Source organism: Nothobranchius furzeri, chromosome 13 (genome assembly GCF_043380555.1).
Source record: "Nothobranchius furzeri strain GRZ-AD chromosome 13, NfurGRZ-RIMD1, whole genome shotgun sequence".
Classification (NCBI taxonomy): Eukaryota; Metazoa; Chordata; class Actinopteri; order Cyprinodontiformes; family Nothobranchiidae; genus Nothobranchius; species Nothobranchius furzeri.
This window is the reverse complement of record NC_091753.1, coordinates 55,064,444-55,076,276: the sequence shown is the minus strand read 5'-3', so window position 1 is coordinate 55,076,276 and position 11,833 is coordinate 55,064,444. Positions and strand designations below refer to the sequence as shown.

Sequence of the window (11,833 nt, the reverse complement as noted above, 5' to 3'; positions counted from 1 at the left end):
CCACTAGGAGTCTCTTGCTTTAGGGGGGGTTCTGGTTCTGGTTGCACTCAGACTTGCTGTCAGCTGTTCATAAATCTACCAAAGGCACATTTTTATTGTTCATAAACTTTCTGACTTGAAAAGAGTCAAACTGCCCCTTTAAGAATCCTCTCACTGAGCGTTTCAGGTGCTGCTCCTGACTCTCTGAACCTCCTGGGACCATTACACCACAAACCACAGCAATGGGACGCCCTCAGCTTCTGTTGACTTTCCTCCAAGCATGGACGTAATTTTCACTTTAGAAGTGGGGGGGACACGGAGTTCGGTGGGGTGTGTGTGTGTGTGTGTGGGGGGGGGTATCTTTACAGTAAGCTCTAATGGGAAACGGGCTTCAACACAAACGGTTGTTTTCCACTTGGTCCTAGAGCTCATCCAGTGTCAGTTTAATACAGCGTAATATTGTTTTTGGATGGTAAAAAGTGCAGGGGTCAAATCTTGACTTTGAAAAAAGTGGGGGGGACATGTCCCCCCTGTCTCCCCCCCACCCCAAATTACGTCCATGCCTCCAACTTTCACCGAATTTGGACCGGAGGCAAAACTTGCAGGACAGAAACATTCTCCGTAGAGCTACCGCTTCTTTGAAGCAGCAGATATTTTAATACAGCATCAGACAGCACTACAATAGTGTGGTGACAGAACAGAACACCCTGTGTTACACAGGAGCTTTCACCTTCAGCTCTAGCTTCAGCATTTCGCCTTCAGCAACGTAGCCTCGGCATCTTTGCATGTTCAGGTAAAGTGCACCGCGAGCGCCTCCCGTCCATCTCCATCAGCTCGCTGCAGTGAGATCGTTTGCTCTTGTGCTGTTTTTTTTTTTTTCTGGGCACGGTTCTTTAATGCTACCATGATTTCAGAGCACGCTGCTGCTCTTCACACTAAATATCACAGGAAAACTGACACGAAACCACCACATGACACCACGTCGGGAAAAGGACATCACTGTCAGTCAACACCTCCTCTTGGTACTCGCCTCCACCGGAAGTAGCCAAGAAGTAGACGGTACCGTCCTCCAAGCTCAGAGCGTCACGTCCGTTTGGTCCCATCTGATCCTCCCCTTAAGGACTCTTGGCTTGCTCCCATCTCACAGACCGGACCGACAACAGCAGTTAAACTCACTCGCACACAAACACTCATGCGTCTGACATCAGCTGACCAGAACAAAGTCTAAAACTACAGTCCAGAAGGGCTAAAGAGCTCCATTTTCCTTCTAAATCCCAGCATTCTGCATGAACGATCAGGAACGACGCTCACAGGCCCCAATATGGAGCGAGGGTCCTGCGGTCCCTCTCGTAAACATCAGGCATGACCCCGTAGGGCGTCTGCACCATCTTTACAGAGTTCCTGCCGAACAGCTTCCTCTCATACTCGATGAGCTGACGCCAGAAGCCCCCGTTGGGCCGGATGACGGGACGGCGGGCCTTGACCCAGGCGTGCGCCTCGGCCAGAGACACGCGGTGATACTTCATGAGGTAAGCCAGGCACAGCGAGGCTGAGCGGCTCACCCCGGCCGCACAGTGGACCAGGACCGCCCCTCGCTTCCGCCCCACGCTGTGGATCTTATCGGCCACGCTGTCGAAGTACAAGGAGATGGGGGAGTGGGGCATATCCGCCAGCGGGACCTTCACGTACTCCATGTGGGGCCAGTTGAAGTTGGGCAGCTCGATGGTGGCGTTGACCACGCAGGTGATGCCTTTAGACAGGAGCAGGCTGCGGTTGGATGCCACGTTCCCTCGGCTGAGGAACAGGTTGGGGGTGATTTGAGCGATGCCCCCCAGAAGGCTCCCGCTCTCGGGCAGCAGCCTCGGCACCGTGGCCGGCACCATGGAGCTGCGATGATGGTGGTGGTGGTTGCTGAAGAAGCCTTGGCTGCGAGAACCCATGGAGGAACCGAGGATGGAGAAATCTGTCAAAGACGGAAAATCTTCAAGGGGTTCAGGATCATAGTAGGACGGCGAGACCCGCCAGATGATCCTGAAAGAGAAGAAAATCTGGTTTTAATTCTCGTTTTAAACCCAAACATCCCTTTAGAAACGCGCTGGTTTGAAGCTACGCTCGAATCTAAGGGCTTTTAAAAACGTGTCAACCAGATCTGGTCTGTCTCGCGTCTCCACGCTGAGGTGGAGCCGCCTCAGAGCTTCACCCCGTGTGAGCAAAGGAGACCCGAAGGCAAACAGCTCATCTCATCCATGCACCGCTCTCACACACACATCACACCTCATCTTTCCGTCCGTCGCCGCTGCGGACGTCGTTCCAGATCCGCAGCGGGTGGAGAGTGATCAGAAGATGGTGTGATAACTCACTCGTTTAAAACATAAGACCGTCTTTTATTGTTTTTCCTCCTTGTTTGTTTGATAGCTGGACTAAAATAACAGATGAAACTGAAGTTGTGCTGCAATAAACATTTCTAGAAAATTAGATTTGAGTTATTTTAGCATAAAAATGAACAAAATGACTCAACAAAACCATTTAAACTTTAGTGAGGTGTTTATTCATGATGGAAGCACCTTTCAGCAGCAGCATTCTTGGACCTTTTTACCTTTAAAATGATTCAATATTATAGACAATTATTAGAAATGCACTGATTCTGATTTTGAGAGCCAATCCTGATTTTGGCTGATTCTGATTTAATCTCAAATCTAAAATAAATAAATAAAAACACGATTCTGGAAGTCCAATCTTTAATGTGTGTTAATGCAGTGTGACGGAGGAGGTCAGCTGCCGAGCCATGGTGCATTCACCCAAAACAATCCTTCTTATGGGATTTCCATCTGGATCGGTCTGGACTTCCCAGAGGAGGAGCCTGATGGTTTAGCTTAAAGGGGCATTATGGAAGTGTGACAGCCAAAACATGTTTAGAAATAATAAATGTCTTCTTCATACATTCTCCTGCAATGCCCTGGTCCTGTAGAATGAGCCCTGGCATTTTTACTGTGATTGCCTGTTTTTCTGTAAAACCACAGAAAAAGAGAGATGCTCGGGTCGAGCAGGCTGCTTCATGCGCGTTCACGCTCAGGCATCGCCCGTAGCATTTGCTATCCGTAGCTTTAGCAGCAGAGAGAGAGGCAGTGCCACTTTGTCGCTGTTCCTAACGCCTAGTGACAAAGCTAGCTACATTTCTGAGGACCCTTAGCTACTTTCTGTAGAACTTTCTTCTAGATATTTCCTGCAAATTAGCAACAAAATAGCCATTTTCACTCCGAACCGTTCTTTGAACGTTGTTTCAGCTGTCATCAAGGATATAAATGTTACAGATACAAATTATGTCACTGGCGCTTTAGCTCGCCTAGTAAGACGTCAGACTCCCGTGCAGAAGACCCAGGTTTGATTCTGGACGTGAACATAAATTATTTATTATTTATTTTTTACATTAATGGTATATTTTTTTACAGTAAGATGCCCAAATTTTTATTTGAGACTCGCCGAACGGCATTGAATTCACGGATAAAAAAGATCTGGGTTCAACTTTCATTTTGGAACAATTTTTCAAGCAAGGGAAGGGAATGATCTGAGCATGCAGGAGGACTGACCCATCATAAACCTTTGTCGGCTGTGCTGAAGAGAAAGGTACAGAACCAAATTATTTAATTAATTAGCTGCGCATTCTCCTGTCCTCTGTCCTCCGGGCCACACACACACACACACACACACACACACACACACACACACACACACACACACACGAGACTGTCTCAGCTGTTATTCTCGTTAAGGAGTGTGCACGTACAGCATGCGCGCCTCGTGCACGAGTCTACTATTGAAGCTGCCGTTACGCTTTTTGCCAGAGGGGGCGATCACGAGCATAAAAATTCAAAACTCCGTAAAGTCCCTTTAAGCAGTACATGTTAAAATCTGCTGCATGGTGGCGCAGTGGTTGGCACTGTTGCCTCGCCGAATTGGAAAAGCATCGACCGCAACACATGCCGGAACGCTGGTGGCTGTGCTACTGTTTATTAAAAACCTTCATTAACAACCAAACTATTTACATTCATTGCTGCTTTGTCTAAAACATTCAAAGCATCACCGAATCGCCCTAAAATGAACTGCTTTCATTTAAAAATACATATTTTCAGAAAAGGCACTTGAGCCTTTTCTCCCAAAGCAATGGCTTGTGGGTAATACCCTTCACCCAAATCAACTCAGGCGTGGGTGAAGTGCAGATCAACTTCCACACATTGAAAATGTGCACATTCGCTCACGAGCGAGGAAGTGCGAGTACTGGGATTGGGCCTCAAGACGTTTCACGCCGCTGATCTTGCAAAGTCACAAAATCACGAGAGAATTGCAACACCACGCGTGATTTCATGATTCCACACAATAACAAAAAGCACAGCCGCATGTTTCCAAAAGGAACAGTTTTCCGACGCGCTGACTGAGATGTCCCAGTTTTCCTGCATTCGCTGGTCTGAACCCGTTCATTAATGACGTGTCTGATGGAGCAGAAGCCCGACATCCTCCACATTCTTCTCACCGATTCTGAAAACCCGACTGAATGAACGACTTTTCACTAAAACAGGAATCAGAACGACTGGTTTCAGCTCCGCTCAGCTGATTCATCGCTCCACAAACAGAGATGCAAGCTGGATGCTGACTGAGGCACCCACTGACCCACTCTGCATCGTCATCATCAGGGGCTGAAGAAGATGAGGAAATCTAATCATCCCGACCCCCCCCCCCCCCATCCCCAAAGTGCTGACAGACCACAGTAATCCTGTTGCTGAAATGTGCTCCATCCTCGTGGTTATTTATACCTCCAGCTGAATGGAGCGGAGGAGGAAGAATTATTCACATGCTGTCGCTCCCATAAAAATAAAAATAAACTCAATTATCCACGGCGCGTTGAAGCAACTGCAGATTACCGCCACACAGATTATATCCTTTAAAACTAGGATTCACGGTGACCTAATAAACTCAGTATTCGTATTCTCCCTCATTAATCAGGTGAGTCCTGTCAACAGGTGCTCCTGGATCTTAAATCTCTGGATGGCTTTCCCACGCCGGCGAGATTCCTCAGGAGTCCATTTCCACGTTCCACAACGACCCGCCTGGTGGAGAAACTGGAGCAGCAGCGCAGACGGAAACTTCCCATTAGAACCCACGACACACACACACACACACACACACACACACACACACACTTGTTGTCAACGCTGCTGCGTTTTTATAATATATAAATAAGTACACCTACCCTCGTTGCCAACGACGACATGAAGAACCTGAAAGCTGCAGGTTCATCGAGTTCAGAAACATGAGAACCAAGAGGAACGTGGACACTTTTCCTTTAATTGATCTATTTATCTGATGACGTGTTCCTGTATAAACATTATAAATAATTTAGATGCTTCCTGAATGACCTCAGTTTGGAGAAACAGAGCTACACCCCACAGGACTGATAAGCTAACAGCTAGTAAGTGGCTGACTTTACACAGTTTTAGAGGCTGGTATTTAAAGGAGTGTGACATGTTTTATCAGTACATTTGCAGTGGTCTCTTTCCAGTAACTAGCAGCTGAGCTTCAGCTTCAGACGGCAGGTTGTGGAGACTTACTTCCTAATATCTGGACACTGCGACTCTACCACTGACTTGAAAGTTGATGTTTTACCTCCACAAAAACCCAAGCCTGGAGGAGTTTCTACCATGTGGTGAAGTTGCTAATGCTAATGGTTAGCTTCTACTAACGAAGACGTTCTCTGCTGTTTCCTGGACGCTAAACCAACGACAGCCTTTCCGTCGTGAGTCAAGATGTGCGAGTCCATGAATTTTAAGTGACAGGGTGACGTAGATCTGTCAGGCTTTTCTAATCCTAGAGTTTCATCTTCTGTTTTCTATCAGAAGCTAATGCAGGAGATAGGTGTAGGAGACCATTTTCATGTTCAGCCTGTGTGAAACACTTGGAGTGACCAATTATAACCTGAAGAAACATTTTAAAAATTGTTCTCAGTCAACCACACATTTAAAAACCTTTTATTTGCTAAAACTAACCATCCTCGAGAACTTAGATCTCCATTTTTCCAAACACATTCTGTTCAGGAAGATAGAAATAAACATTTAAAAATGGAGGGAATGTCCCTCCAAGTGGTGATACAACAGTAAAGTTTAATAATTTGTTATAAATATATTATTTATTATTTTATTATTGTTTATAAAAACGCAAAAAAGCCACATATTTGTTTTTGTATAAATTAAAGATTCATCCCTCTTAATGAATCCACAACTTTAATAACTGATGAATCAGTCGCGTGAATGAGGACCGTTTATCTGCGCACGCGCTGCACGTCCACGTGCACATGACGCGAGATGAGATGTGCGTTTCTAAGTTAGGATGCTAGAAATAGATGAAATTACAACTACAACCAACACAACAGGAGCGCGACGTTTCATCCTAAACAAAACCTCGTGTTGTTCATTTTTCTCACCATTAAAACACGCGGCAAACTTTTTATTCCTAACAATTTAAAATGTATTTTGGGGTGTTTAAAAAGCTTATTTTTGATGCCGATAAACTGCAGCCATCAGCGGCTGAAGTCGACTCACCAGCCCGGGGAGAGATGGAGGAGCAGCCGCAGCAGATCCACCTTCAGTCGGTCCGAACATCCAGACGGCCGAGAGGATGGAGAGAGCAGCCCGAGACGCGCAGCACCATGGCGGGGAAGCCAGCGGAAAGACAAGCCACCCGCTCATCCGCCCGCTCCGGAGCTGCGTGCGCGCGCGCGTGTGTATGCGGGGAGGAGGGACCGGAGCTGATGTATGACGGGTGATCCGTGCCACAGAGAGGCGGAGCATCCAGCAGGAGGAGGAGCTTCAAGCCAAAATTTCCAGATCCTGATTGGTTCTTTTTGCTGTTTAGACCCTTTTATTATTTAGGGAAACATATTTTATGTTTTTATTATAAATATTTTATGTATTTTTTTCAGTAAAGACACTGGCATATTTTGAACATGTAACATTTTTCAAATGCTTGTTTTTCATGTAAATAAGATCCGACCAGTGACAGCACCTGAAACTTGTTTCTGGGAGGAGCTTAAAGGCTTTTGATGAGAATGTTATGAGGTCAAAGGCCAACTTTTTACTTTCTGTACAATAACATGTTCTTTTATAATTTTAGGTTAACATGTTAAACAATTTAAAAAAGCAATCTTAAATATTCCTGGAGCGATAATTCCAACATTTCATCACTTACTCATGTCTTTAACTCATTCACTGGATTTCCTGATCAGAAAAGAAAAGCCCTTCGCTGCCAGCGTTTTTCAGCATTTTCACAGTTTTTTTAAGAATCACAGAACGTTGCGCTCTATGATGATGTCATCATCAATACTAACAAAACAAAGCGGAGACTCACCTCTTACATCAGGAAGAATCAGCGCGTTTCGAGCGTTATCCGTTCTTTCATAATCCGTGGTCGAGTTGTGATCGGCAGAAGCTTTTCCGGTTCGCTCCTCACTTTTTTTTTACAGCAGCGGCCCAAAACGATCTCCTAACACATGGATTTTCTGCTTCCTGATCACGTTACGTGTGACGTATGCGGGTGAAGATCGGTTTTAGAGCTGAGATGTTTGTTCTCACGGTGCGGGGGCTCGTCCGACGCCCACACAGTACAAACGTGCAAATTATGAGAAATTTTGAGCAGTTAATGAGTTCATTTATTAAAATAACAAAAGGGCCACAGCTGTAAAAGTACTTAAAGAAACATCTGGGGGAAACATGCTGCCACCTAGCAGCAGGTCAGAAACATGACTAGAGTTTATTTGTTTTTTTATTATTTGGGGTGTGTAGGCTACGGTAGACTACGATAACTCAGAGAGTAAATATAAATATAAAACCTTTCTCAATAAAAAATGTGTGAATTATCAAATTAAGTTTTATGAAACAGTTTGAAAAACTCCCAGAATGCAGTTTGGCAAACATTGAAATTATGTCATTTTTGTTTTTTAGAAGGAGAAAATGATCATGACTCATAAAACATCAATAAGGAGAACAAAATAAAGATCATCTACAACGTAAATGCATAAAATAAACTAAAAACTGAGAAAAGGCTTTATATAATGATAACCTTATGTTTGACTTCATAAAGAGAAAACACATTTATATGACTTAACTGTCCTTAATCTATCAGTGTTAAAACGGTCATTAAACTTGATAAAGATCTCAGTAATAAAACAGTTTGAGAAAGGTGAAGGTTGAGGCCCCAGATTGGGTCTTGAATAGATTCGTGACCTAATTAGGAAATGAGTTGTGAAGGATGTTTATCTTATTGTCAAAACTAGAATCACTGTTGAGGTCTCTGGTAGTTTGCAGGACAGAAGCTGAGAAGTTTGATGATCTCAGATTTAAAACCCAAATGAGACTGAAGTAAAAACAGGAGCTGGAGGCTTTTTCCTGTGTTTTAAAAGAACCAAGCAAGGCAAGCTGACAAAATACACGGAATGAAGTAAAGTCGATGTTTAAGGAGCTGGAGGCTGTTCGAAGGTCATCTGATGACCTCTAATGTGCTACTTGTTGACCTGAAGTTTCTAAACTCACATCCTAGAGCTTGGTGATGACACAGATTTTTCATTTGCAGGGAGTTTTCTCAGAAATGGACTCGCTCCAGATGACACAATTATCACCAACCATTTCTGAGTTTTAATTAGCGTCTGGAGCGACCTTTGATGGCTACATTAGCATCTGCAGAGATTTGTGATCTCATAAAACCCACAGATCTGCTCAAGCAACACGTTTCCACCTCTTCGTGCTGCACACTCGCTCACATTACCAATTTAAATGCAGCCTTGGCGTGGCGACCCAGCGGCGTACAGAGCAAACAAACCAACGCTTCTTCAGGTCTTCTATTTCAAATCTCATTACTGCCCGCCTGGAAGAAACAGCCATTGCTCCGAGACCTTGGAGGTTGTAGCTGCACCTGCAGGGCTCTCTGTGCAAGCCCTTAGTGAACGTATCCATGTGCAGAGCTGTAATCAGACATGCCTTCCAACATCAAGCCTGGGTGAAAAAGCTCCTGAGGGAGATATTACGCCTCAGTCATCCCTAATTACATTCCCAGTTCAATCCAGTGGAAACAAACAGCAGCACAGTTCCTGAGAGTCTTTTCCTGGTTCTGATTCCTGTGAGAGATCGGAACGCTGTCGCCCAAAATCAGAGAAGAATGAAAAGGGAGGAACATGAACATCTGAATGAAGCTGCATCGATTTAGAGAAATCCTGAAAAAAAGTAGATGGATTATGGATGGATGGATGGATGGATGGATGGATGGGCGGACGGACTGGTGGGTGGGTGGGTGGATGGATGGATTGGTGGACAGATGGATGGATGGGTGGATGGGTGGATAGGTGGGCGGATGGATGGATTGGTGGACAGATGGATGGATGGGTGGGTGGGTGGATGGAGGGATGGATGGATGGATGGATGGACTGGTGGACAGATGGATGGATGGATAAGTGGGTGGATGGATGGATTGGTGGACAGATGGATGGATGGATGGATGGATGGGTGGATAGGTGGGTGGATGGATGGATTGGTGGACAGATGGATGGATGGATGGGTGGGTGGATGGAGGGATGGATGGATGGATGGACTGGTGGACAGATGGATGGATGGATAAGTGGGTGGATGGATGGATTGGTGGACAGATGGATGGATGGGTGGATGGGTGGATAGGTGGGTGGATGGATGGATTGGTGGACAGATGGATGGATTGATGGGTGGATAGGTGGGCGGATGGATGGATTGGTGGACAGATGGATGGATGGGTGGGTGGATGGAGGGATGGATGGATAGATGGATAGGTGGGTGGATGGATGGATTGGTGGACAGATGGATGGATGGGTGGGTGGATGGATGGACTGGTGGACAGATGGATGGATGGATAAGTGGGTGGATGGATGGATTGGTGGACAGATGGATGGATGGATGGGTGGATAGGTGGGTGGATGGATGGATTGGTGGACAGATGGATGGATGGATAGGTGGATGGACAGATGGATGGATGGATGAGTGGGTGGGTGGGTGGGTGGATGGATGGATGGATGGATAGGTGGATGGATGGATGGATAGGTGGATGGATGGATGGATGGATGGATGGATGGATGGTTTGGTGGACAGATGGATGGATGGGTGGGTGGATGGAGGGATGGATGGATGGATGGATGGATTGGTGGACAGATGGATGGATGGATGGGTGGATGGACAGATGGATGGATGGATGGGTGGATGGACAGATGGATGGATGGATAGGTGGATGGATGGATGGATGGATGGTTTGGTGGACAGATGGACAGATGGATGGATGGGTGGGTGGATGGAGGGATGGATGGATGGATGGGTGGATAGGTGGGTGGATGGATGGATTGGTGGACAGATGGATGGATGGATGGGTGGATGGATGGATGGATTGGTGGACAGATGGATGGATGGATTGGTGGACAGATGGATGGATGGATGGGTGGATGGACAGATGGATGGATGGATGGGTGGATGGACAGATAGATGGATGGATGGATGGATAGGTGGATGGGTGGATGGATGGATGGATTGGTGGACAGATGGATGGATGGATTGGTGGACAGATGGATGGATGGATGGGTGGATGGACAGATGGATGGATGGATGGGTGGATGGACAGATAGATGGATGGATGGATGGGTGGGTGGATGGATGGATGGATGGGTGGATGGATGGAATGATGAACCAGATGGTTGGATGATTCAGGTGAGTCAGATGCATTGTGGAAGGAATGGCGGATGAGTGACATCACAGCTGTGATAACCAGCTGTCTGCTGTGACTGACCAGCTGCTAACACTGATGAACCCTGAGCTCCATAACACAGCTGAGGGTTTCACCCTCTCATCCTTCAGTCACCCGCTGGACTCCTTCACTCTCCAGTCTGGTTCCTAATGGATGAAAGCCACTCAGGAGGAAAGGAGACGGTTCAGAAACATCTTCACCTCCACGAGCTTCAGCAGATCATCAGTGTCTGTTAATACAACCTGTGTGTGTGTGTGTGTGTGTGTGTGTGTGTGTGTGTGTGCACGCGCGCACACTAAATAAAGTTGCTGCTGATCCCACAGGCACCCTTGGTGCTCCAGCTGTGATGCGGTGAACAAACATGGTATCTAAGTGTTTGCTGTGGCAACATGCGAGAGCGTCCCACACACACACACACACACACACACACACACACACACACACACACACACACACACACACACACACACACACACACACACACACAGTGTAAAGATGAGACATGAGTGCCTTTGCATACATCTCATTTCCACAGCTAGTGGAGGTATCTTATCTCATTTCAATAATCTCATCCTGCGGAGTCCTGCACAGCTTGTTGCTGCCGCTCGTGAGTTAGGGACGAGACACACACAGATGGGGTGGGGGTGGTGGGGGAGGCAGAGGGTCGTGTGTGTGTGTGTACAGCAGGCTTTGTCGCTTGGGTTAGTCACGACTCCTCTGCCCAGCAGATGAGCGTGAGCAACAGGGCGATTGCAAGCAGCCCCTCCTTCTCCTCGGTGTGGCACAGACCTGGTTGCCACGGTAACCCCTTCAGTTGATAGGATCACCTCTGTGTTAATCACCAGCCAGCTATAATGGCCAGATCACAGGAGGGATGTATGTGTGCGTGTCCTTATAAGGCTCCTACAGCAACACACAGCAAAGATGTGGAAGACGTCTCTCTCCTCTCCTCCCTGAATAGCAGCAAAGTTAAAAATCGATACAAGAGCGTGAGGAGATCAATCTGTCCTCGCTCAGTTTGTGGTTTCTTTTTTCTGTTTCTAAAAACACACAGCCT

General features: G+C 46.5%; 1 protein-coding gene across 1 annotated transcript; it reads right to left on the bottom strand.

Annotated features, from left to right (window-relative positions):
- Positions 1-594: 594 nt before the first annotated feature.
- On the bottom strand, positions 595-6,712 carry dusp14 (dual specificity phosphatase 14). The gene is made up of 2 exons (XM_015950954.3): positions 6,570-6,712; positions 595-2,010 (listed from the first exon to the last, which is right to left on the bottom strand). The coding sequence occupies exon 2, from the start codon at positions 1,917-1,919 to the stop codon at positions 1,287-1,289; it is 633 nt and encodes a 210-aa protein (XP_015806440.1). The 5' UTR covers positions 1,920-2,010; positions 6,570-6,712; the 3' UTR covers positions 595-1,286.
- Between the last annotated feature and the right edge of the window lie 5,121 nt (positions 6,713-11,833).